This window comes from Calliphora vicina, chromosome 3, assembly GCF_958450345.1.
Source record: "Calliphora vicina chromosome 3, idCalVici1.1, whole genome shotgun sequence".
In the NCBI taxonomy this organism is placed as follows: domain Eukaryota; kingdom Metazoa; phylum Arthropoda; class Insecta; order Diptera; family Calliphoridae; genus Calliphora; species Calliphora vicina.
The window spans coordinates 122,484,029-122,512,004 of NC_088782.1; the positions used below are offsets into that span (position 1 = coordinate 122,484,029).

General features: G+C 25.5%; 1 protein-coding gene across 3 annotated transcripts in view; it reads right to left on the reverse strand.

The window, feature by feature from the left end:
- The window catches only part of LOC135955905 (rhoGEF domain-containing protein gxcJ-like), a 269,772-nt gene that overhangs the window by 238,800 nt on the left and 2,996 nt on the right, over window positions 1-27,976 (reverse strand). For all 3 annotated transcript variants that reach the window (XM_065506316.1, XM_065506317.1, XM_065506315.1), the window contains exon 2: window positions 5,734-7,263. In XM_065506316.1, coding sequence (XP_065362388.1) covers window positions 5,734-7,194 — 1,461 coding nt within the window. In that variant the 5' untranslated portion in view covers window positions 7,195-7,263. The remainder of the gene's footprint in view (window positions 1-5,733; window positions 7,264-27,976) is intronic.

The window sequence follows — 27,976 nt, forward strand, 5'->3', positions numbered from 1 at the left end:
ACCAAGGTCGACATTTTTTTATTCTACACCATTACATTATATAAAGAGCTATGATTGAAGCTAAAATATGACTTTGAAAAGAACTACGATTGAAGCTAAAATTTAACTTTGTAAAGACCTACGATTTAAGCTAAAATTGGACCTTTTAAAGACCTAAGATTGGAACTAAATTGAACTTTATAAAGACCTAAGATTGAAGCTAAATTTAAACTTTATAAAGACCTATGATTGAAGCGAAATTTTAACTATAGAAAGACCTATGATTGAAGCTAAATTTTAACTTTATAAAGACCTAAGATTGAATGTAAAATTGAACTTAATAAAGACCTAAGATTGAAGCTAAAATTGAGCTATAAAAAGACCTATGATTGAAGCTAAAATTGAACTTAATAAATAACTAAGATTGAACATAATAAAGACCTAAGATTGATGCTAAAATTGAACTTAATAAAGACCTACGATTGGAGCTAAAATTGAACTCCATAAAGACCTAACATTGGAGCTAAAATTGAACTATAGAAAGAACTAAGATTGAAGCTAAAATTGAACTTAATAAAGACCTACGATTGGAGCTAAAATCTAACTTTATAAAGACCTACGATTGAAGCTAAAATTGAACTTTATACAGACCTAAGATTGGAGTTAAAATTGAACTTTATAAAGACCTAAGATTGAAGCTAAAATTGAACTTAATAAAGACCTAAGATTGAAGCTAAATTTGAGCTATAGAAAGACCTGAGATTGCAGCTAAAATTGAACTTTATAAAGACCTAAGATTGAAGCTAAAATTTACCTTAATAAAGACCTACGATTGGAGCTAAAATCTAACTTTATAAAGACCTACGATTGAAGCTAAAATTTAACTTTTTACAGACCTAAGATTGGAGCTAAAATTGAACTTTATACAGACCTAAGATTGAAGCTAAAATTGAACTTAATAAAGGCCTAAGATTGAAGCTAAAATTGAACTTTATAAAGACCTAAGATTGAAGCCAAAATTGAACTTTATAAAGACCTAAGATTGAACTTTATAAAGACTTAAGATTGATGCTAAAATTTAACTTTATAAAGAGCTAAGATTGAAGCTAAAATTGAACTTAATAAAGACCAAAGATTGAAGCTAAAATTGAACTATAGAAAGACCTATGATTGAAGATAAAATTAAACTTAATAATGACCAAAGATTGAACTTAATAAAGACCTGTGATTGAAGCTAAAATTCACCTTAATAAAGCCCTAAGATTGAAGCTAAAATTGAACTTTATAAAGACCTAAGATTGAAGCTAAAATTGAACTTTATAAAGACCTAAGATTGAAGCTAAATTTGAGCTATAGAAATACCTGAGATTGGAGCTAAAATTGAACTTTATAAAGACCTAAGATAGAAGCTAAATTTGAGCTATAGAAAGACCTAAGACTGAAGCTAAAATTGAACTTTATAAACACTTAAGATTGATGCTAAAATTTAACTTTATAAAGACCTAAGATTGAAGCTAAAATTGAACTTTATAAAGACCTAAGATTGAAGCTAAATTTGAGCTATAGAAAGACCTCAGATTGGAGCTAAAATTTAACTTTATAAACCCCTATGATTTAAGCTAAAATTGAACTTTATAAAGACCTAAGATTGAAGCTAAATTTGAGCTATAGAAAGACCTGAGATTGAAGCTAAATATGAACTTTATAAAGACCTAAGATTGAAGCTAAATTTGAGCTATAGAAAGACCTGAGATTGGAGCTAAAATTGAACTTTATAAAGACCTAAGATTGAAGATAAAATTGAACTTTATAATGACTTAAGATTGAAGATAAAATTGAACACAATAAATCCTTAAGATTGAAGCTAAAATTGAACTTAATAAAGACCTAAGATTGAAGCTAAAATTGAACTTTATAAAGACCTAAGATTGAAGATAAATTTGAGCTATAGAAACTCCTGAGATTGAAGCTAAGATTGAACTTAATAAAACCCTAAGATTGAAGCAAAAATTTAACTTTCTACAGGGCTATGATAGAAGCTAAAATTGAACTTTAAAAAGACTTACAACTGAAGATAAACGAATTGAAAATTTTTCGGTTTTAATTTAAGAAAAACTCAGTGTTTTTAAGAAAATATAAAACTACACATTGACCATTAAAATGTTAGTCATTTATATCTTGAATTAGTTGCTAGGTCATTAAACTTGTGACCCCAATGTAGGCTCTTTTTTGCCAAAACCAAAAATACAATTTATTTTAATAATTAAATTTCTCCAAGAAAACATCTGTTTGTCATAAATTAATTTAACATTTTTATAACATTTATATTTCAGTTGTTTCCTTTTTAATTAAAAAAAACTGTCTCATAATATCACCCCAAACACATTATATTTGTCAGTCATTCATTCATTCATTCCCTCATCCATTCATTAACTTTTAATGAATAGAAAAAAGCGCGCCATACTTTTCAATATCAGACAATTGTCTCAAATAATTTGGCGTAGTAGTCTTAATTAAACTTGACTCAAAACAAATATTTAAAGACGTTTAATATCAATTATTACAAGAAACATACAAAATAATAGTGTTTATAAGAAAAGAGGAGTGTGAAATGAATAAATTTTAATTAAAGAAATAGCTATTATCCTAATATTAAATTTATACACGAGAAATTTGCGATCATGGAAAATAAAAGAGATCTTATTACGCCAAGGTTTTAAACCAAAGCCGATTAGTTCAAAAACTTATGAATCGTAAATGGAGAAACATTACGAATCTATTCAAACGAGTCATTGAACGATCGGTAAGAGCTACTGTTCCTCATCATCTCTCGAATCAGTATATAAAAACTCAATCTTGAGGTACTTACAGGTCTACGATTAAACTAAAACAAATTTGAACTATAGAAAGACCTGAGATTAAAGCCAAAATTGAACTTTATAAAGACCTAAGACTGAAGCTAAATTTGAACTAACATATTGAAGCTCTAATTTAACCTTATAAAGACCTATGATTGAAGCTAAAATTGAACTTAATAAAGACCTAAGATTGAAGCTAAATTTGAACTATAGAAAGACCTATGATTGAAGCTAAAATTGAACTTTATAAAGACCTATGATTGAAGCTAAAATTGAACTTAATAAAGACCTGAGATTGAAGCTAAAATTGAACTTTATAAAAACCTAAGATTGAAGCTAAAATTGAACTTAATAAAGACCTAAGATTGAAGCTAAATTTGAACTATAGAAAGACCTATGATTGAAGCTAAAATTGAACTTTATAAAGACCTATGATTGAAGCTAAAATTGAACTTAATAAAGACCTAAGATTGAAGCTAAAATTGAACTTTATAAAGACTTAAGATTGAAGCTAAATTTGAACTATAGAAAGACCTATGATTGAAGCTAAAATTGAACTACAGAAACACCTAAGATTGAAGCTAAATTTGAACTTAATAAAGACCTAAGATTGAAGCTAAAATTGAACTTAATAAAGACCTAAGATTGAAGCTAAATTTGAACTATAGAAAGACCTATGATTGAAGCTAAAATTGAACTTTATAAAGACCTATGATTGAAGCTAAAATTGAACTTAATAAAGACCTAAGATTGAAGCTAAAATTGAACTTTATAAAGACTTAAGATTGAAGCTAAATTTGAACTATAGAAAGACCTATGATTGAAGCTAAAATTGAACTACAGAAACACCTAAGATTGAAGCTAAATTTGAACTTAATAAAGACCTAAGATTGAAGCTAAAATTGAACTTAATAAAGACCTAAGATTGAAGCTAAATTTGAACTATAGAAAGACCTATGATTGAAGCTAAAATTGAACTTTATAAAGACTTAAGATTGAAGCTAAATTTGAACTATAGAAAGACCTATGATTGAAGCTAAAATTGAACTACAGAAACACCTAAGATTGAAGCTAAATTTGAACTTAATAAAGACCTAAGATTGAAGCTAAAATTGAACTTAATAAAGACCTAAGATTGAAGCTAAATTTGAACTATAGAAAGACCTAAGATTGAAGCTAAAATTGAACTTTATAAAGACTTAAGATTGAAGCTAAATTTGAACTATAGAAAGACCTATGATTGAAGCTAAAATTGAACTACAGAAACACCTAAGATTGAAGCTAAATTTGAACTTAATAAAGACCTAAGATTGAAGCTAAAATTGAACTTAATAAAGACCTAAGATTGAAGCTAAATTTGAACTATAGAAAGACCTATGATTGAAGCTAAAATTGAACTTTATAAAGACTTAAGATTGAAGCTAAATTTGAACTATAGAAAGACCTATGATTGAAGCTAAAATTGAACTACAGAAACACCTAAGATTGAAGCTAAATTTGAACTTAATAAAGACCTAAGATTGAAGCTAAAATTGAACTTAATAAAGACCTAAGATTGAAGCTAAATTTGAACTATAGAAAGACCTAAGATTGAAGCTAAAATTGAACTTTATAAAGACTTAAGATTGAAGCTAAATTTGAACTATAGAAAGACCTATGATTGAAGCTAAAATTGAACTACAGAAACACCTAAGATTGAAGCTAAATTTGAACTTAATAAAGACCTAAGATTGAAGCTAAAATTGAACTTAATAAAGACCTATGATTGAAGCTAAACTTGAACTTTATAAAGACCTAAGATTGAAGCTAAAATTGAACTAAATAAAGACCTAAGATTGAAGCTAAAATTGAACTACAGAAAGACCTGCGATTGAAGCTAAAATTTAACTTAATAAATATCTAAAACGGAAGCTCAAATTGAACCTTATAAAGACGTATGATTGAAGCTAAAATTGAACTTTATAAAGACATAAGATTGAAGCTAAATTTGAACTTTATAAAGACCTTTGATTGAAGCTAAATTTGAACTATAGTAAGACCTAAGATTGGAGCTAAAATTGAACTTTATAAAGACCTGAGATTGAAGCTAAAATTGAACTATAGGAAGACCTATGATTGAAGCTAAAATTTAACTTAATAAAGACCTAAGATTGAAGCTCAAATTGAACCATATAAAGACCTATGATTGAAGCCTAAATTTAACTTTATAAAGACCTAAGATGGAAGCTCAAAATTAACCTTATAAAGACCTATGATTGAAGCTAAAATTTAAGTTAATAAAGACCTTAGATTGAAGCTAAAATTGAACTTTATAAAGACATAAGATTAAAGCTAAATTTGAACTTTATAAAGACCTTTGATTGAAGCTATATTTTAACTATAGAAAGACCTATGATTGAAGCTAAAATTGAACTATAAAAAGACCTAAGATTGAAGCTAAAACTTACCTAAATAAAGACCTAAGATTGAAGCTAAATTTTAACTTTATAAAGACCTAAGATTGAAGCTATAATTTAATCTTTTAAAGACTTATGATTGAAGCTAAAATTTAACTATAAAAAGACCTAAGATAGAAGCTAAAAATGAACTTAATAAAGACCTAAGATTGAAGCTAAAATTCAATTTAATAAACACCTAAGATTGAAGCTTAAATTGAACTATAGAAAGACCTAAGATTAAAGCCAAAATTGAACTTTATAAAGACCTAGGATTGAAGCCAAAATTGAGCTTTAATTGAGCAAAATTTGACCTTAATAAAGACCTAAGATTGAAACTAAAATTAAACTCTAGAAAGACCTACAATTCAAGCTAAAATTTAACTTAATAAAGACCTAGGATTGAAGCTAAAATTTAACTTAATAAAGACCTAGGATTGAAGCTAAAAATGACCACTTACCTGAACTTTAACTGCTGCATCCACAACATCCTGACCCGCCTTCGTACGTCCCGCACTGGTCTGACTGCAGCAACGCTTATAGTACGGCCTCTTGGTGGCCGTCAATGGTGTCGACGCCAAATCCAATATATCCACTAAATCACTATCTAATATATACGAATTACGCGAAATATCATTAAGTAACTCGAGTTTGCGCGAATCTAAACTTTCACGATACACATTACGCGGTTTATCCAAATTATGCTCATAGTCCGGATCCATTTGGAAACTATTACGCGAGGCACTGCGACGTTTGGCCAATTCGCGCGCGGAGCCATGCAATGATGAAGATGTTTTACGCCTGCGCACTACCGTTTGGGGTGTGATGAAGGGTGAAGTGGCCGTGGCATTGGAGGGTGTAGAGGGTGAGGGTAATATATAGGAAGAATTATCGGATATTAAAGAGTTGTCGGGTATGATGGAGGAATTTAGTGAAGGATCCATTAGACTAACTTGTGAGAGTTTACGTTCCAATTGCTTTTCATAGGTATTGAATTTGTCATAGTCGATAAAGGACATATTCTCATAACTGACCATATTGTCGACAGCCTGCAGGGACTGCAGCGAGGCCCGCCACTTGTCATTTAATTTATCCTTTTTCTTTTCGGAGCTTAAGCCGAATGTGGTTTTAAAGGAGGATATTAAGGTGGAAGATCTACGTTTCTTGAAGTTGGCCACTGGATCAAAGGCTGCATCTTGGCTTAAGATCGGCGTAGAGCTTTTACGCGTTTGCGATGGTGAACACTCTACGGGCGTAGAGGTGGCCTGATTAGACATGGATTGTGGCCTTAATGGGGTATTATTGTTCTCATTAGTTTCTATGGAATTTTTGCGTGGCGAAGCCGGTGAGGTGGGATCTTCTTCTGATAGTTGTTCCAGTTGAGGCTCTATAAGACTGCGACGATTTGTTCGTCGGGGTAAAATCATGGAACGACTGCGGGTAAATTTAAACGGCAACTCACTGTCATCTTCGATTTTATTAAGACTCTCCTTACTGCTGGTTATCGAATTGATAAGCTTCGAGAGTTTGCCTTTCAAAGAGAAACTGCCGGATCTCTCAAATTTGGCTGGGCCAGCGGCTAAAAGTGTGGGGGAATTCCCACCGATAAGTTGCTTTTGTAGCTGTTGTTGTTCATAGTATTCTCGGAATTTTTGACTGACATTTGTGGGATGGTTATTGTTGGTCTCATTAACATTGTTATTGTTGTTGTTGTTGTTTGCATTGATATTGTTATTGTTGTGATTAATGGCAGTTCCAGTGGGGGAATGCTTGGAGATTTTGGCAGTTTGTAAAGCATTTTTTTGGTTCTTGTTCAATTGTTCCGTTTCGATTTTGGTCTTTTGTAGCTGTTGTTTTTTCACCAACTTTTGTTGTTTCTTTTGAGCCTTAACGGCCGCTTTGGTATCACGCGTCGAATTCATTGTGGTTTAAGCCAAATGCTGACTACAAAATTGAAAACTCAAATCCCGTTTCGAAGCCCTCATGGGTAGCTAAAAAGAAAGGAAACAAATTAACAAATAAGTTAAAATTTCTTTAAACGAAATTTCTTTATTATTACTAATTTTTTTGCTTAAAAATTCCCCTCTTAAAATTCATTGCTTTATTTTCTTATCAATTTTAATTTAATATTGTATAAAAAAAAAACTGTCGTTGTTGATCATGGCACAGTTAAAAACATCAACATGTTACTGATTAGATTTGTTTAACAAAAAAAAAAATAAATTATTAGGGATTTTATAACACCCCACCCCTTGTTTTGCAAAATCAATTATTGATTTTTTTTTTGTTTTTATATTTAAGAATTTACGCTGAGTATTAGTTTGTGCTGTACTTTAAACCATATTTTACATTCATACTAAATTAAAACGAAAATAGATAAAAAATTGTATCAAACTTTTGTTTGTGATAAAGAAATTTACTTAATAATTCACAATATCAATATCATGTAATAAAGAGTGCTTGAGTTTAATAGTAATAATACAATCAATGAAATAAATTCAAAAATCCAAGGTCAAAAGCTTTAGTTAAACTTAAAAAACATAAATAAATAAAAAATTTTATAAAAATTATCTGAAACCTAAAAAAGCTTTAAAAGCTTTTCAACAAAATTTCCAATAGAATATCACAAGCTTTATTTAAAGCGTTGAGTAGTTTAAAACACCTTTTAAAATAAAATTATTGACTCAAAATTGGCAGAAATTAACTAAAATAAAAAAAAGCTTTAAAAGCTCTAAATACAAAACCTGCCAAAAAGTCTTTTAATCTGTAAAAGCTAATTAAAATTGATGTTTAAACTCATTTTGAGCAAAAAAAATTTAAAAACCTAGAAAGCTTTAAAAGCTCCAGCAACAAAATTTTTCGAAAAGCTTTTAAATTTGTGCACCAAATAATGCTAACAACATTTTAAATACAACTAAATAATTAAAAAAGCCTGCAAATTGTTAAAAACCTTAAAAAAATACAAAAGCTTAAACAATTTTAAAAGCTTTCAATAAATTTTAAAATAAACCCTTGCTAAAAGTAACTGAATTTCAAAAACAAAATACAAATAAACTTTTAAAGCTTTTTTGGGCAAAAAAACTTAAGAAATCTAGAAAAGCTTTAAAAGCTCTTCCAACAAAATTTTGCAAAAAGCGTTTAAATTTGTGCCCAAAATAAATCTAAAAGCATTTTAAATAAAACAAAATAATTTAAAATTCTTAAAATTGTTTAAAATCATAAAAAATTACAAAAGCTTTAAAAAAATTTAAAAGCTTTTAATTAACTTTAAGACAAAACGAACCAAAATTTTTTCTTAAATAAAGAAACTAATAAAAATATTGTTTTATATTGCCTAAAAATCCTTGAAATTATTAAAAAAAACATAAAAGCTTTAAAAAGCTCTATTTAAAAAAACATGTCTAAAATAGTTTAAAAAAAAACATCAGAAATGCATAAAAAATCTTATAAATCAGTTAAAAGCTTTCTAAAATAATAAAAAAAAATGTCAAAGCTTTAAAAGCTTTTCATGAGGTATCAATCAAAAATGCTTAAACAGTTAAATAAAAACACAATATAAATAAAAGCTTTTTAAATTATTGGAAAATATAGCTTTTCTCAACCAAATAGCAAAAGCTTTTGCAAAAGCTCTATATAAAAATGTTTATAATTTTAAACAGACAATTGCTAAGAACATCCAGAAAGTCATCAAAAGTCTTATAAATCAGTTAAAAGCTTTTTAAATTAATGAAACATTTTGAAAGCTTTTAAGATTTTGATCACATATCGACCAAAAATTTAAAAAAAAAGTTAAACAAATGTTTATAGCATGATTAAAAACACAATATAAATAAATGATTTTTAAATTAGTGGAAATTAATTATTTTCAACCAAATAGCAAAAGCTTTTTCAAAAGCTCTGTATAAAAATGACTAAAAAAACTAACAATAATTGCTAAGAACATCAGAACATCAGGCATTAAAAGTCTTATAAATCAGTTAAAAGCTTTTTTAAATTAATGACAAATTTTCAAAGCTTTTTATCAAGTATCAATCAAAAATAGTTAAAAAGTTCTATAAAAACACAATATAAATAAAAGCTTTTTAAATTTGTAGAAAATATTGCTTTTCTAAACCAAACAGCAAAAGCTTTTTCAAAAGCTAAAAGTTAAATAAAAACACAATATAAATAAAAGCTTTTTAAATTAATGGAAAAAAATGCTTTTCTCAACCAAATAGCAAAAGCTTTTTCGAAAGCTCTATATAAAAATGTTTATAATTTTAACCAGAGAATTGCTAAAAACAGAAGAAAGGCATTAAAAGTCTTATAAATTAGTTAAAAGCTTTTTTAAATTAATGAAAAATTTTCAAAGCTTTTCATCAAGTATCAATCAAAAACGGTTAAAAAGTTCAATAAAAACACAATATAAATAAAATCTATTTTAAATTTGTGGAAAATATTTCTTTTCTAAACCAAACAGCAAAAGCTTTTTCAAAAGCTCTTTATAAAAATTACTAAAACTCTAACAATACTTGCTAAGAACATCAGAAAAGCATTAAAAGTCTTATAAATCAGTAAAAAGATTTTAACATTAATAAAAAATATATCAAAGCTTTAAAAGCTTTTTCATCTTTTATCGATTAAAAATTGTTAAGAAGATAAATAAATGTTCAATACATCACTAAAATCATAATATTTGCTTTAAAAAGCTTTTGCTACAATAAAAAAACCAAAAATTATACAAATTTTCTAGAAACTATTAGAAATTTGATCAAAATTTAATCAATTTTTTAAAATTATTTAACAGTTTTAAAAGCTTCTGCTTTATAATTGGCCACAAATGTTTAAAAAATTTCATTATTTCTTAAAAAAAGCAGAATTTATGAAAAGCTTTAAAAAGCTTTATGTGCAAAATTTTACAAAATTGATTAAAAAATTCTGAAAATAATCAGTAAAACATTTAATAATGCCACCAACAGGCTACTACATGGTAATGAACTCTTTATTAATTCAATTATCTTGCACAAAAACCAAAAAAAAAAAAACAAATTAAAAATAAAAATAAAATAAATTCAACAAAAATTTTGAGTAAATAAATATTTACCGCTAGAGACTTTGATTACGTTGCCTGAGTAATAACTCAATAGAAGCAATCACTTTATGATTAAGTGTTTAAAAAATATTGCTAAATATAGACTCTGATATAAATTAAATTTAAACAAAATAAAAAAATTAATTAAGTGGCAACAGCAAATGAAAAGTAGGCGGAAATAATTAAAAAAAAATAATAATTTCTCAAAATAAAAGTATATATTTCTTAAAATATGCGATAGATAGCAAGATTTTAGTTGATATAAATTTGCCAAACCCTGTTATGTATTTTTGCATTAAAGCACACCTGCACTAGTTTCCAGCAAATTTCTAGAAAAGCTTGTAATATTTTTTTTTTTAGTTTTCTATATATTATAATAGTTTGTTTTTATTTTGTTAGTGTTTTTGTTTATCAATTTCAATTGTTAAACTGATAAAATTCTTACATATTTTATTGTTATTAAGACAACAATAATAAAATGAAATAGATAGATATCATACTTATGGCGACATTCTATATAATAGACCATTGAGTTTAGAGTCCAAAGACAGGCAAACAATTGAAAAGAGCATAAAGACAGTTTTGTTATAAAGATCATTAACTACTCAAAAGTAAATTTTATCTTAAGCTTAATGCAAACATTTGAAATGAAATGAAAGCACAAAAAAATCTTTAATTTTCAAAGATCGCCATTAAATTATACAACAAATTAAAAGCTTTATTTTTTGAAATTCCGTAAAAAACTTTAAAAATCATCAAAGTTTGTTTAAAACGACCCAAAAAAATCCCAAATGCAAGTTTAACTAAAATAGAAAAAAACTAATTGCTCACATTTCGTTTAAATTTATAAAACATACAAAAGCTTTTAAAAGCTCTGTTTGTAAAACATGTGAAAAACTATGCAAATGTTCTATAAAAAATTTACAAGACATTTAAAATTAAAAAATTATGTAAAATAGCAAAAGTTTTTTAAAAAGTTCTGGCTAAAAATAGACTAAATATTAACAAAATTCACAGAAAAACATCATGAATTTAATAAATCAAATAAAATCTTTTTTAAATTAATGCAAAATGCTCTTAAAAAAATTTTAGTTTAAATTGATAAAAAAAAGCTTTTAAAGCTCTTATTGTAGAACATGTAAAAACTCTTTAAAATCAGCACAAAAGTTTAAAAATGTTTGAATTATAATACTTGGCCAATTCATAAATAAAGCTTTGAAAGCTCTATTATTCAAATTTAAGTAAAAACGAAAAATTTACAACGATAATAAAAAATAGTGACACAATTACACTATTAGCTTCTTTGGGAAAAATATTAAACAATTCCAAAAAAGCTTTTTTCAATTTTATTAATATAAAGTTTACTAAAAGCTTTTAAACGTTTTCAAAAAAAGCTTTAAATCAAAAATGTTGAATCTACGAAAAAGCTTTTTTCTATGCTAAAAGCAAAAAAAAAGCTTTTTAATTTTTATTATTTTTGAAAAAGCTTTAAGTATTTTTGGGATTTTGAAGCTATTTTGAGTAGATATTTTGTATCTTAATGTTAATCTTAGTTATTTTGGTAATTTGTATTACCTGTGGAAATTTTTTGGCTAGAGCTTTAAAAAGCTTTATTTGCAATTTAAAAATTTTTCCAGTTTTTGGTAAAGCTTTTTATAATAATAATGAAATACTGAAGAAAAAGCTTTGTTTTTGTGTTAAAAATAGTAAATATTTTTACTTTTGACACACTTTATTTGAAGAGCTTTAAAAAGCTAAATTATTTTAGAAGTTCTTATTAGATTTGCCAAGTTTTAGGCTTAGAGCTTTCAAAAGCTTTTTTGCCATTTAGCAATTTTTTCTGTATTTGGTAAAGCTTTATGTAATATGTTGTTCTTGTATTAAAAATGGTAAATTTTTTTCATTTCTGGCACATTTTATTTGAAGAGCTTTTAAAAGCTTTTGCAAATTTTTATTTATTTTAAGCAATTTTGAGAAAATTAAATTCGTTTACTGTTTATATATATTATTTTAGAGGCTCTTATTAGATTTGCCACCTTTTAGGCTTAGAGCTTTCAAAAGCTTTTTTTGTCATTTAGCAATTTTTTCTGTATTTGGTAAAACTTTATATAATATGTTGTTCTTATATTAAAAATATTAAATTTTTTTAATTTTTGGCACATTTTATTTGAAGAGCTTTTAAAAGCTTTTAAAAATTGTAATGATTTTAAGCATTTTTTGAAAAAATTACATTCGTTTACTGTTTATCTATATTATTTTAGAGGCTCTTATTAGATTTGCCACCTTTTAGGCTTAGAGCTTTCAAAAGCTTTTTTTGTCATTTAGCAATTTTCCACTGGTTGGTAAAGCTTTATGTAATATGTTGTTCTTGTATTAAAAATAGTAAATTTTTTTTAATTTTTGGCACATTTTATTTGAAGAGCTTTTAAAAGCTTTTGCAAATTTTTATTTATTTTAAGCCATTTTAAGAAAATTAAATTCGTTTACTGTTTATTTAAATTATTATAGAGGCTCTTATTAGATTTGCCAAGTTTTAGACTTAAAGCTTTCAAAAGCTTTTTTAGTGATTTAGCAATTTTTCGGTTTTTGGTAAAGCTTTTTATATAATAATTTGTTTTTTTGTTAAAAATAGTTAAAATGTGCACAAATAAAGCTTTTTTATATCTACTAAAGAAAAAAGCTTTCTAGTTATAACAATGAGCAATCTGTTTGGGAAAATTTTCTTTAGTTTTTTTAGGAATTTCATTATAAACTATATTGAGTAATTCAGACGTTTTGTTTTTAAATGAAAGATACAAAATTATTACAACATAAATATACAAACAGTTTATTAAGAAAAGGCGATAGATAATTAACGATTGGGCAATGACTAAAAATACAGTTTTAAGCAAAACTGTTTAATTAAACAACTTAAAAAAGATAAGAAAAAACAGGAAATAGCTTCAAAATAAAAGATAATTTTTAAAAAGTTTCTAAATTCAAAATAACAGCTTTAATACATATTTATAAAAGAGTTTAAGATGCAGACCACACCAACTTTGTTTGTTTAATGAAAATGTTTTTATTTATTTTTTTTAAAGTTCTGCTAATAAATTAAACATTTTACTTGTTTTATTACCTTAAACAAAAAATGCTAATAAAATCATCAACCTTTCAGCCACATGACGACGGAGACAATGATGATGATGATGATATGTATCATTGAGTTAAATTGTTTGGACATGTGTACAAGAGACTTGTTAACAAAATTTTGTTGTAACATTGGCAACGTGTACAGAATAATAATTAATTTAAATTGAAATAAAATAAAGTACATCTCGTAATAAAAATTTCTTGGGAAATATACAGAGAGGCGCACCTCTAATTTCAAACTTAGAAAGACACATTTGCTTAAATAAATTGTCACAAACTAGAAGTTTTATTCGGAAATATCTTTTAAAATTTAAGCAAATATTTGTAAACTAATTTTTTAAGCTTTTCAAATATTTACTTAACAATTTAAATAGGTTTTAAACAACATAGTTTTTTTTTATATTTTGGGTGCTTTAAATTTTATCTTTTTGTTGATTTTTTCTCCAAAAAAAAAAAAAAAAAAATTAAAAAATTATCTAACAAATCCATCATCAACTGTGACATAAAACACTTTATTTCGGTTATTTTTTAAACAAATAAACTTTAATTCTATTCTCCATGCTTTTTTGGCCATTGGCTATAAAATTTATTTCAAGTCAAAAAGCAATAGAAAAAAAAAGTATAAAAAAATTTAAGCGACAAAAAAACTGTTTAGAATTTTAATTAATTCTTCGTAAAGAGGGCTTTAAATGTAAAATAAATATAAAATATATTTTTAGAATTCATTCAAATACAGGTAGTTGACAAATGAATTATATGCTTAAATATACAAGAGTAGAGAAAAGAAAAGAATGAAGAAAAAAATATACATAAATTAAATCAAACATACAGTCTGTAAGAAAATTAGTGAAACACTGGAAACACTTTTTCCAAACATAAACAAAAGTTTTCCAAATTTTATTTAAATATTTTATCTTTAAACAAATTTATATAAACAAATATTTGTTTCTCAATTATTAATCTCTTTTTTTTTATTCAATGGTATGTTTACTTTTGTTGTTAACTATCATGACAATCATATGTATCTGAATTATTAAAAAAGCGAAACCAGTGTGCTGTCATTTCTTTCATTCATGTATTCAGCTGTTATGATTAATAACAAGAATTTCAATTTCATTAAGAAATTAAGCTTAATAACGGATATTTTTTGGAAATTTTTAAAAATTTATTTCAAATAAATTGCTTGAAAAACCTTAAAAATCAAACAAGATTTATGGAAATAGAGTAATTTATAAATAATTTGGAGGAAAATCTTTTTATTGAAAGAAAAGTGTTTTGTGATAAAAGCTCTAAAAGGTTTTTCAAACAAGATTTATGGAAATAGAGTAGTTTATAAATAAATTATAGAAAATTTAAAGAAAAAAATGAAAAAAAGCTTTTTTGAAGGAAAATCTTTTTATTGAAAGAAAATTGTTTTGTGATAAAAGCTCTAAGAGGTTTTTGTGTAAAAAGCTTTAGTTAAATAAAGCTTTTTAGAGAAATATCTTTTGTTAAATTAAGCTTTAGTGTTTAGCAAAGCTTTTTATTAAAATAAAAAGAAAAGCTCTAAAATAAGAGCTTTATGTGAGAAAAGCTTTTGTTAAATATAGCTTTTTTGGTGCAAAATTGTTTGTTAAATAAAGCTTTTTCGAGCGAAAAGCTCTAAAATAAACCATTTTTGTGAGAAAAGCTCTAAAATAAGGTTTTTATAAGAAATGCTTGTGTTAAATAAAGCTTTTTCTGGGAAATCGTTTTTTTTTTGTGGAAAATTTTGTGGAAAATATTGAAATAATTTTTTTTTTGGGAAAGTATTTAAAATAAGTGCTTTATGTGAGGAAAGCTTTTGTTAAATAAAGCTTTTTTGGTGCAAAATCGTTTGTTAAATAAAGCTTTTTCGAGCGAAAAGCTCTAAAATAAACCATTTTTATTAGAAAAGCTCTAAAATAACGTTTTTATAAGAAAAGCTTGTGTTAAATAAAGCTTTTTCTGGGAAATCGTTTTATTTTTTTAAATACTAAAGCTTTTGTTGAAAATATTGAAATATTTTTTTTTTGAGTCTTTAAAAATAAGATGTTTTAGTGAGAAAAGCTCTAAAATAAACGAATTTTATGAGAAAAGCTCTAAAATAACAAGTTTGTGAGAAAATCTTTAATAAATAAAGCTTTTTTGTGGAAAAACTTTTTATTGAAACGAACATTTTTTTTGTAAGAAAAGCTATGGTTTTTGTGTGTGTTAAATAAAGCTATTTTGTAGAAAAGCTTTTAATTGAGATACATTTTTTGGAGAAAAGCTCTGAAATAAGTGGTTTTTGTGAGAAAAGCTTGTGTTAAATAAAGCTTTTTAATTGGAAAATCTTTTGTAAAATTAAGCTTTTTTGTGTGGCAAAGCTTTTTATTGAAATAAAAGGTTTTTGTAAAAAATACTCTAAAATTAAATGTTTTTGTCAGAAAAGCTTTTGTTGGAAAAGCTTTTGTTCAATAAAGCTTTTTTGTGTGGAAAAGCTTTTTATTGAAATAAAAACTTTTTGTGAGAAAAGCTGACAATAAAAATTGTAAAAGCTTTTTTTTAATTAAAAATTTTTAAAAAAACAAATATAAAGCTTTTGTGAAAAAAATTGTTGATTTATTTTTCATGTCTTTGTAAAGAAATATTTTTTTGTGTAAAAATTTTTATTTTGCTAAATAAAATTGCTCTTAATTAAACAAAAAGAAAAGAGTTACTACGGAACATTTTTTAAAATGTTGCTCTCATTTTTAAGCTTTAACAAATAATAATAATAATAATTATAACAAGAAAAAACAAACTCTCTGAAAGTGTTAATTAATAAACGAAATAGACTCGCATACTCACTAAAAGACGTGTATTATCAATTTATAAATATTAAAGGCGCAACAAAAAATATTGTACTTTAATTTGTAATTTTCTTTAAATGATAAGGAAAAAATAAAAAAAAATCATTATTTAGTATGAATTATTTTTTTTTTTAAGATTGAAGGTAATAAATAGCTATTGTTTTAATTGTAATACTAATTAATTAAAATTAATAAAAATAAACTGTAAAATATATTGTATATAAAAATGCAAATGATTTCGCTGAAATTAACCAAACTAAACAAAGGGAATTTGAAATTGAGTAGTTTTGGAAACAAAGAAATTATTAGAAATAGGAAAATTTTAAGTATATATGCAATCATTTTGTATAAATATCAACAGTATTGATATGAGATCATTTCAGGAAGTGATCTTTAGTTAAATCCACCTTTCTATATAAGAAAACGGACCCAACAAGTCACTTTTCTATAGAAAACGGACCCAACAAGGCACTTTTCTATAAAGAAAACTGTCTTTTCTATAAAAAAAATATTCGAATAAATGCGAATTATTTGATTAATCGAATAAAATTAGAAAATTAACATAAATTTGTTTTAATGGTTTGATTTCATTTAAAATATTTTCTAATTCGATTAATCGTAGGACGAATGAAAATAATTATTCGAATATATTACAACAAAAATTTAGAAAATTTACAAAAATTTTTATTTATTGTTAGATTTTTGTTAAATTGGTAAAAAAAAAATTATTCGATTAATCGAATAAAGTATAAATTAATATCCGATTAATCGAATAAAATTTATCAATCGAATAAACTATAATATTTGTAAAATTAAATGTAATATTTTCACACTGTTAGATTCATCTTATTCGATTAATCAAATGACGAATAAAATATAATTATTCGAATAAATTTTGATGAAGATAAAAAATTTAAAAAAATTATAATTTTAATTGAATAAATTGCGAATTTGTATTTATAGTTTGATTTTTGTCTTAACAAGACACTTGTCTATATAAGAAAACTGTCCCAACAAGACACTTTTCTATAGCAAACAGTCGCAATAAGACACTTTTCTATAGAAAACTGTCCCAAAAAGACACTTTTCTATAGAAAACTGTCCCAAAAATACACTTTTCTATAGAAAACTGTCCCAAAAAGACACCTTTCTATAGAAAACTGTCCCAAAAAGACACTTTTCTATAGAAAACTGTCCCAAAAAGACACTTTTCTATAGAAAACTGACCCAAAAAGACACTTTTCTATAGCAAACAGTCGCAATAAGACACTTTTCTATAGAAAACTGTCCCAACAAAACATTTTTCTATAGAAAACTGTCCCAACAAGACAGTTTTCTATAGAAAACTGCCCCAAAAAGAAACTTTTCTATAGAAAACTGTCCCAAAAAGAAACTTTTCTATAGAAAACTGTCCCCAAAAAGACACTTTTCTATAGAAAACTGTCCCAAAAAGACACTTTTCTATAGAAAACTGTCGCAAAAAGACACTCTTCTATAGAAAGAAGAAAGAAAAAAAGATACTTTTCTATAGAAAACTGTCCCAAAAAGACACTTTTCTATAGAAAACTGTCCCAAAAAGACACTTTTCTATAGAAAACTGTCCCAAAAAGACACTTTTCTATAGAAAACTGTCCCAAAAAAACACTTTTCTATAGAAAACTGTCCCAAAAAAACACTTTTCTATAGAAAACTGTCCCAAAAAGACACTTTTCTATAGAAAACTGTCCCAAAAAGACACTTTTCTATAGAAAACTGTCCCAAAAAGACACGTTTCTATAGAAAACTGTCCCAAAAAGACACTTTTCTATAGAAAACTGTCCCAAAAAGACACGTTTCTATAGAAAACTGTCCCAAAAAGTCACTTTTCTATAGAAAACTGTCCCAAAAAGACACATTTCTATATAAAACTGTCCCAACAAGACACCTTTCTATAGAAAACTGTCCCAAAAAGACACTTTTCTATAGAAAACTGTCCCAAAAAGACACTTTTCTATAGAAAACTGTCCCAAAAAGACACTTTTCTATAGAAAACTGTCCCAAAAAGACACTTTTCTATAGAAAACTGTCCCAAAAAGGCACTTTTCTATAGAAAACTGTCCCAAAAAGACACTTTTCTATAGAAAACTGTCCCAAAAAGACACTTTTTTATAGAAAACTGTCCCAAAAAGACACTTTTCTATAGAAAACTGTCCCAAAAAGACACCTTTCTATAGAAAACTGTCCCAAAAAGACACTTTTCTATAGAAAACTGTCCCAAAAAGACACTTCTCTATAGAAAACTGTCCCAAAAAGAAACTTTTCTATAGAAAACTGTCCCAAAAAGACACTTTTCCATAGAAAACTGTCCCAAAAAGACACTTTTCCATAGAAAACTGTCCCAAAAAGACACATTTCTCTAGAAAACTGTCCCAACAAGACACTTTTCTATAGAAAACTGTCCCAAAAAGACACTTTTCTATAGAAAACTGTGCCAAAAAGACACCTTTCTATAGAAAACTGTCCCAAAAAGACACTTTTCTATAGAAAACTGTCCCAAAAAGACACTTTTCTATAGAAAACTGTCCCAAAAAGTCACTTTTCTATAGAAAACTGTCCCAAAAAGACACTTTTCTATAGAAAACTGTCCCAACAAGACACTTTACTATAGAAAACTGTCCCAAAAAGACACTTTTCTATAGAAAACTGTCCCAACAAGACACTTTTCTATAGAAAACTGTCCCAAAAAGACACTTTTGTATAGAAAACTGTCCTAAAAAGACACTTTTCTATAGAAAACTGTACAAAAAAGACACTTTTCTATAGAAAACTGTCCCAACAAGACACTTTTCTATAGAAAACTGTCCCAACAAGACACTTTTCTATAGAAAACTGTCCCAACAAGACACTTTTCTATAGAAAACTGTCCCAAAAAAACACTTTTCTATAGAAAACTGTCCCAAAAAAACACTTTTCTATAGAAAACTGTCCCAAAAAGACACTTTTCTATAGAAAACTGTCCCAAAAAGACACTTTTCTATAGAAAACTGTCCCAAAAAGACACTTTTCTATAGAAAACTGTCCCAAAAAGACACTTTTCTATAGAAAACTGTCCCAAAAAGACACTTTTGTATAGAAAACTGTCCTAAAAAGACACTTTTCTATAGAAAATTGTCCCAAAAAACACTTTTGTATAGAAAACTGTCCCAAAAAGGCACTTTTCTATAGAAAACTGTCCCAAAAAGGCACTTTTCTATAGAAAACTGTCCCAAAAAGGCACTTTTGTATAGAAAACTGTCCCAAAACGACACTTTTCTATAGAAAACTGTCCCAAAAAGACACTTTTTTATAGAAAACTGTCCCAAAAAGACACTTTTCTATAGAAAACTGTCCCAAAAAGACACTTTTCTATAGAAAACTGTCCCAACAAGACAATTTTCTATAGAAAATTGTCCCAACAAGACAATTTTCTATAGAAAACTGTCCCAAAAAGACACTTTTCCATAGAAAACTGTCCCAAAAAGACACTTTTCCATAGAAAACTGTCCCAAAAAGACACTTTTCTATAGAAAACTGTCCCAAAAAGACACTTTTCTATAGAAAACTGTCCCAAAAAGACACTTTTCTATAGAAAACTGTGCCAAAAAGACACCTTTCTATAGAAAACTGTCCCAAAAAGACAATTTTCTATAGAAAACTGTCCCAAAAAGACAATATTCTGTAGAAAACTGTCCCAGAAAGACACTTTTCTATAGAAAACTGTCCCAAAAAGACACTTTTCTATAGAAAACTGTCCCAACAAGACACTTTTCTATAGAAAACTGTCCCAAAAAGACACTTTTCTATAGAAAACTGTCCCAAAAAGAAACTTTTCAATAGAAAACTGTCCCAAAAAGACACTTTTCTATAGAAAAATGTCCCAAAAAGACACTTTCCTATAGAAAACTGTCCCAAAAAGACACATTTCTATAGAAAAGTGTCTTTGTCTGTCGCAAAAAGACACTTTTCTATAGAAAACTGTCCCAAAAAGACACTTTTCTATAGAAAACTGTCCCAAAAAGACACTTTTCTATAGAAAACTGTCCCAAAAAGACACTTTTCTATAGAAAACTGTCCCAAAAAGACACTTTTCTATAGAAAACTGTCCCAAAAAGACACTTTTCTATAGAAAACTGTCCCAAAAAGACACTTTTCTATAGAAAACTGTCCCAAAAAGACACTTTTCTATAGAAAACTGTCCCAAAAAGACACTTTTCTATAGAAAACTGTCCCAAAAAGACACTTTTCTATAGAAAACTGTCCCAAAAAGACAATTTTCTATAGAAAACTGCCCCAAAAAGACAATTTTCTGTAGAAAACTGTCCCAGAAAGACACTTTTCTATAGAAAACTGTCCCAAAAAGACACTTTCCTATAGAAAACTGTCCCAACAAGACACTTTTCTATAGAAAACTGTCCCAAAAAGACATTTATCTATAGAAAACTGTCCCAAAAAGACACTTTTCTATAGAAAACACTTTTCTATAGAAAACTGTCCCAAAAAGACACTTTTCTATAGAAAACTGTCCCAAAAAGACACTTTTGTATAGGAAACTGTCCCAAAAAGACACTTTTCTATAGAAAACTGTGCCAAAAAGACACTTTTCTATAGAAAACTGTGCCAAAAAGACACTTTTCTATAGAAAACTGTGCCAAAAAGACACTTTTCTATAGAAAACTGTCCCAAAAAGACACTTTTCTATAGAAAACTGTCCCAAAAAGACACTTTTCTATAGAAAACTGTGCCAAAAAGACACTTTTCTATAGAAAACTGTCCCAACAAGGCAATTTTCTATAGAAAATTGTCCCAACAAGACAATTTTCTATAGAAAACTTTCTTAACAAGACAATTTTCTATAGAAAACTGTCCCAAAAAGACACTTTTCTATAGAAAACTGTCCCAAAAAGACACTTTTCTATAGAAAACTGTCCCAAAAAGACACTTTTCTATAGAAAACTGTCCCAAAAAGACACTTTTATATAGAAAACTATCCCAACAAGACACTTTTCCATAGAAAACTATCCCAACAAGACACTTTTCTATAGAAAACTGTCCCAACAAGACACTTTTCTATAGAAAACTGTCCCAACAAGACACAAGATACTTTTCTATAGAAAAATGTCAAAACAACTTGAAACAAAATTTAATTACATTAAATTTTATCAAGCAATTTATCAACAAAAACGAAAAAAATAATAATAACGATCAACAATATTTAAGATTCTCTTTAATTCTCTAACAAACCCAATGTTTCTCTGCCCTTGGCCCCTGCTCTCTTTCAAATGATTGTAAAATAAAAATTTGTTTAATTAGTTATTTTTTTTGGGCCTCTTCCATATGCTGCAGGCTACTGATGGATGATATTTGTTGTTATTTTATTTATTAATAGTTTGTTGTTATTGCTGTTGTTGTTTTTACATTTGAATTGGCAAATATTTATTTAAAATATTGTTGATATTTTTGTTGTTATTGTTGGGTTTTTATACATATACATATGTAGTGATGTATGTAGAGTGTGTATTATTATTATTATTTTTCTTACGTTATAATATTGCTAATGAATTGGCAAACAACTTGAGCAATAAATGTCGAAAAAGTGTGATATTTTTTTGTGATGTGAAGGGGAAAACAACACAACTTAAAGGTTCGCTATATAGTACATCCAAGTCTACACCAGAGTAAAAATATAGCTGTACATGTTTACTTGTTTTTTGTATCAATATTATGGTCACTTTTAATTATGTATATGATTGCGGTAAGCATATTATGTTTAAGTTACCATTCACATGATTGTAGCAATCATATATTTGATTGATCATAGAGGAAGTCTTAATATTTTTTTCTCAAATTGTCAAATATTAAATATGTTACATTTTAATGCTTCAATTTAATACACTACCATCTCCTTTCTATGCTGGCCAGACATTTTTATAAAAAACACAAACGCCACTAGAATTTTTTTTTTTGCTCAAATATTTTTTTTATTTCTTTTTAATTTGTTTTTTCTGCTGTTCAGCGTAGAACATAAAAAAAAATATTATTTTACAGCTTCGACTGTTTTTCATTTTTATTATGTATAAAGTTTTATTTGCACAGTATGTCTGATTTGTATACCCTTCCTTAATGAGTACAACAAATAAGTTTATCATAACATTTGTAACAGTTCAAAACAGCATGACTTTCTTTTATAAATATTCGAATAAAAAAATATTTATTCCAATAAATTTTTAACAAAAATTATTAAATCGTTAAAAAAAATATTCGAATAAATGCGAATTATTTGATTAATAGAATAAAATCAGAAAATTTTAGTTAAAATTGTATTTATATTTTGATTCGTAGGACGAATAAAAATAATTATTCGAAGATATTACAACAAAAAATTTACAAAAATTGTTGTTTGTTGTTGGATTTTTGTTAAATTGATAAAAAAAAATTATTCGATTAATCGAATAAATTGTAAATTAATATTCGATTAATCGAATAAAATTTATGACTCGAATAAACTATAAAATTTGTAAAATTAAAATTAAATCAAAATTAAATAATCAGAAAAAAAAGAAAATTAACATAAATTTGTTTTAATAGTTTGATTTCTGTTTAAATATTTTCTAATTCGATTAATTGTAGAACGAATAAAAATAATTATTCGTAGATATAACAACACAAATAAGTAAAATTTACAAACATTTTCATTTATTGTTGGATTTTTGTTAAATTGGGACAAAAAAATATTCGATTAATCGAATAAATTGTAAATTAATATTCGATTAATCGAATAAAAATTTTGACTCGACTAAACTAAAAAATTTGTAAAATTAAATATAATATTTTCACATTGTTACATGACGAATAAAAAAAAATTATTCGAATAAATTTTGGCAAAGATAAAAAATTTTAAAAATTATTCGATTAATCGAATAAATTACGAATTTGTATTTATAGTTTGATTTCCGTTAAAATATTTTCTAATTCGATTTATTGTAGAACGAATAAAAATAATTATTCGAATATATTCCAACAAAAATTAAGAAAATTTACAAACATTATTATTTAAAGTTGGATTTTTTTTTAAAATTGGTAAAAAAAAATATTCGATTAATCGAATAAATTGCAAATTAATATTCGATTAATCGAATAAAAATTAATAATCGAAAATAATATAGAATTTGTAAAATACATTGTCCATTAGATATAATATTTTCACATTGTTAGATTCATCTTATTCGATTATTCCTATGACGAATAAAAAAATATGTATTCGAATAAATTTTTAAATTTTAACAAAAATTTTGAAAATTAAAAATTCGTTTTATTAATTGTTTGATTTTTGTTAAATCGGTAAAAAATATTCGATTAATCGAATATTAATTTTATTTATTCGATTAATCGAATAAATTTTACATATCAAAAAAACTTTAAAATTTGGAAAAATGTCTCGAAAATTTACTATAGTATTAAATTTATCGAAAATTAACTTTAAAATGAATAGATTGTAAAATATAGAACGATTAATCGTGTAACATAAAATATTTATTCGAATAAATTTTTAATTTTTAACAAAAAACATCAGCAAATATTATAATTTGATTTAATCTTCAAGAAATGAATCGAATAACCAACGAATAAAATTGAATCGAATAAATTTTTAAGTTATAACTAAAAGAAATCATTTATGCTTAAAGATTAAATATTATTCAATTAATCGAATAAGTAACGAATAAAATTTATTGGAATAAATTATTAAATTAAAAAATAACATGGTTTTATTGTAACATAAAATATTTTTTGGAAAATTTAATTTCATTCGATTAATTGTATCACTATCATATTTATATTCGATTAATCGAATAAAATTTATGGCACCAATAAGCTATAAAATTTCGGCACAACATATTGGACATCAAACAAATACTTTCACATTATTGGTTTAATCGTAGTAACGTAAAATATTATACGATTAATCGAATAATGTTAAAATTCATATTCGATTAATCGAATAAAATTTATGAAACGAATAAGCTATAAAATTTTGCTAAACTTATTGGCCATCAAACAAATATTTTCACATTATTAGTTTAATCGTAGTAACGTAAAACATGCGATTAATCGAATAACTAACGAATAAAATTTATTCGAATAATTAAAAAAATTAAAATATTAATTTTTAACTCTGATTTCATTGTCAAATATAAACCATTTTTTATTCGATTAATCGAATAACGAATAAATTTTTTAATTTTCTACAAAAGTAACCAAAATAAACATAACACCCTTATGGCTTAATTTCTGTTAAATCTATAAAAAAAAATTCTACGATTAATCGAATAAAGTAAAAATTTATATTCGATTAATCGAATAAAATTTATGACACGAATAAGCTATAAAATTTGGGCACAACATATTGGCCATCAAACAAATATTTTCACATTATTAGTTTAATCGTAGTAACGTTAAACATTATGCGATTAATCGAATAACTAACGAATAAAATTTATTCGAATAATTAAAAAAATTAAAATATTAATTTTTAAATCTAATTTCATTGCCAAATATAAACCATTTTTGCTAATTGTGGTGCTATTAAATTTTATTCGATTAATCGAATAACGAATAAATTTTTGAATTTTCTACAATAGTTACCAAAATAAACATAACACCCTTATTTATGGTTTAATTTCTGTTAAATCTATAAAAAAAAATTATACGATTAATCGAATAAAATAAAAATTTATATTCGATTAATCGAATAAAATTTATGAAACGAATAAGCTATAAAATTTCGGCACAACATATTGGCCATCAAAAAAAATTTTCGCATTATTAGTTTAATCATATTAACGTAAAATTTTATGCGATTAATCGAATAACTAACGAATAAAATTTATTCGAATAATTAAAAAAATTAAAATATTAATTTTTAACTCTGATTTCATTGTCAAATATAAACCATTTTTGCGAATTGTGGTGATATTAAATTTTATTCGATTAATCGAATAACGAATAAATTTTTAAATTTTCTACAAAAGTAACCAAAATTAACATACAACCTTATTTATGGCTTAATTTCTGTTAAATCTATAAAAAAAAATTCTACGATTAATCGAATAAAGTAAAAATTTATATTCGATTAATCGAATAAAATTTATGACACGAATAAGCTATAAAATTTGGGCACAACGTATTGGCCATCAAAAAAAATGTTCGCATTATTAGTTCAATCATATTAAAGTAAAATTGTATGCGATTAATCGAATAACTAACGAATAAAATTTATTCGAATAATTAAAAAAATTAAAATATTAATTTTTAACTCTGAATTCATTGTCAAATATAAACCATTTTTGCGTATTGTGGTGATATTAAATTTTATTCGATTAATCGTATAACGAATACATTTTTGAATTTTCCACAAAAGTAAACGAAATTAACATACAACCTTATTTATGGTTTAATTTCTGTTAAATCTATAAAAATTATTCGAATAAAGTTATTCGAATATTTATGACACTTATAAAGCAAAGTTTTCGTTTTTATTATAGGGTATTTAAAACTCATACCAGCCGATTAAACTTGTAGTTAACTTATTTTTCTATTAGTACAAATTCAAATGTCTGTTAAAAAAAAAAAAAAAACGACTGACAAATTTATTTATTTTCAATATTCTTTGGCATTTAAACGCTGCGTAGTGTAACGTTCCGTTTGCTGTGAATTGTATGGAATACAAAGTGCATTTCATTCTAATACGGGGAGTTTTGAACGTGACAGAATTTTTTGATTTGTCATTTAAACAATAGCTGGACGTACAAACAAAAAAATAAATACATACATTTAAACACTTATTTAAATGTAGCCATACAATTTCAAGTTTAGTTAAGAGTTTTGTGGGGTATTTGGAAAAAAAACAACACACAAATTTTTAATTGTTTTGTAAATAAATACATTAAACTTTTCAAATAATTAGCAAATAAAATAAAACTGATAGGATTGCTCAATTCCAAACAGTTTAGTTACTTGAAAATCAAGAATTATTTTATACTTTTCAAATGACCTTTTAGTCAATTACAATCACTTGAAAATTTTCTTCGATATTTAGTATAAAAACTTAGAAATTAAAAGTCAGTATGGAAAATTTTGAAAACTACTCGTAAAGAATCAATTAAGAGAGCTATATTTTTAGTTAAAAATAAATTTAAAAAAAAAAATTCAAACTTTTTTCAAAAATTTTTTTTCAAAATTTTTTTAATTAGTGAAAAAAAATTTATAACAAAAAATTTTTTTGGTGGAAAAAAAAATTCAAACTTTTTTCAAAATTTTTTTTTAAATTTTTTTTTAAAATTTTTTTTTTCAAAATTTTTTTTTAATTTATAAGTGCAAAAAAATTTATAACAAAAAAATGTTTTTGTTATACATTTTTTTTCAATGAATTCTTCAATACTTTTTAGTCAATTACAATCACTTGAAAATTTTCTTCAATATTTAGTATAAAAACTTAGAAATTAAAAGAAAAAATTATTTTTAATTAGTGAAAAAAAATTTATAACAAAAAATTTTTTTGGTGGAAAAAAAATTTCAAATTTTTTTCAAAATTTTTTTTCAAAATTTTTTTCAAAATTTTTCCAAATTTTTTTTTAATTTATTAGTTAAAAAGAATGTATAACAAAATTTTTTTTTGGTGGAAAAAAAATCCGGTTCAAAATATTTTTCCCGATTTTGACCGATTGTTTGACTTATTTATATATTTCTATATTCAAAAACTCTTTTATTTCATACATATTTGAACTTGTTCAAAAAAAGCTTTGCTTTAAATCTAGACCATGTCTTTTTTCTTTTATAGAAAACCTTAACTGAAACCTTGTCATTGACCATCAATCATATTTGATTACCGTTTTATTGGTTTCAAAACGTTTTGCCATAAAATTTCTTTTTAATCATTTACCATTTTGGTGTTAGTTTGTTCTTTAATAAAGTCTTAAGCAATTTCAGTAGACGCCCTTTTAATGTCAAATAATTTCCTGCATTTTTTTTTATTTTATTTTATTGTGGTCAGTTTTCAAACAAGTAACTGCAGTTGGTTTTACCTTAAATGGTGGCCACAAACGGGGGTTTTTAATGACATATTTCTAGCTAGTTTGAAAACTAATTATATTCAAATGGCTACTAAGACTTTTTGTAGAAACATACAGCTACTTTTTCTTGCTGCTGCTTGTCTTTAACTTATTTAGCCAGCCACCCACCCTAGTGTTTTCTTAAATGATTTTATTTAAATTTACTTAAAATTATCAATGCCAATTTTAAACACATCAATGATTTGGATTCGATATTTTATATAGTTTTCTAAATATACATATATCTATGAACCGCAAAGAATTTAAAATATTTCTAGTTTCTCCACAAAATATTTAAATATTTTTAGAAAAATTCCACAAAAACGTGATGGTTTCAATACAGTTTTTTTTTTTGTTTTTAATAAATTTGAAAAAGAAATATTAAAAAATTCACCACAACTATAAGCACATTTAACTTAAATATATGTCTGTGTTTTTTTTTTTATCCAAAATAAAACACCAACAACACATAAATAAATAATTTGACAGTTGACAGCTGTCATATGTTTAGTGCTTTAGTTAAATTAGTGATCTATTAATAACAACA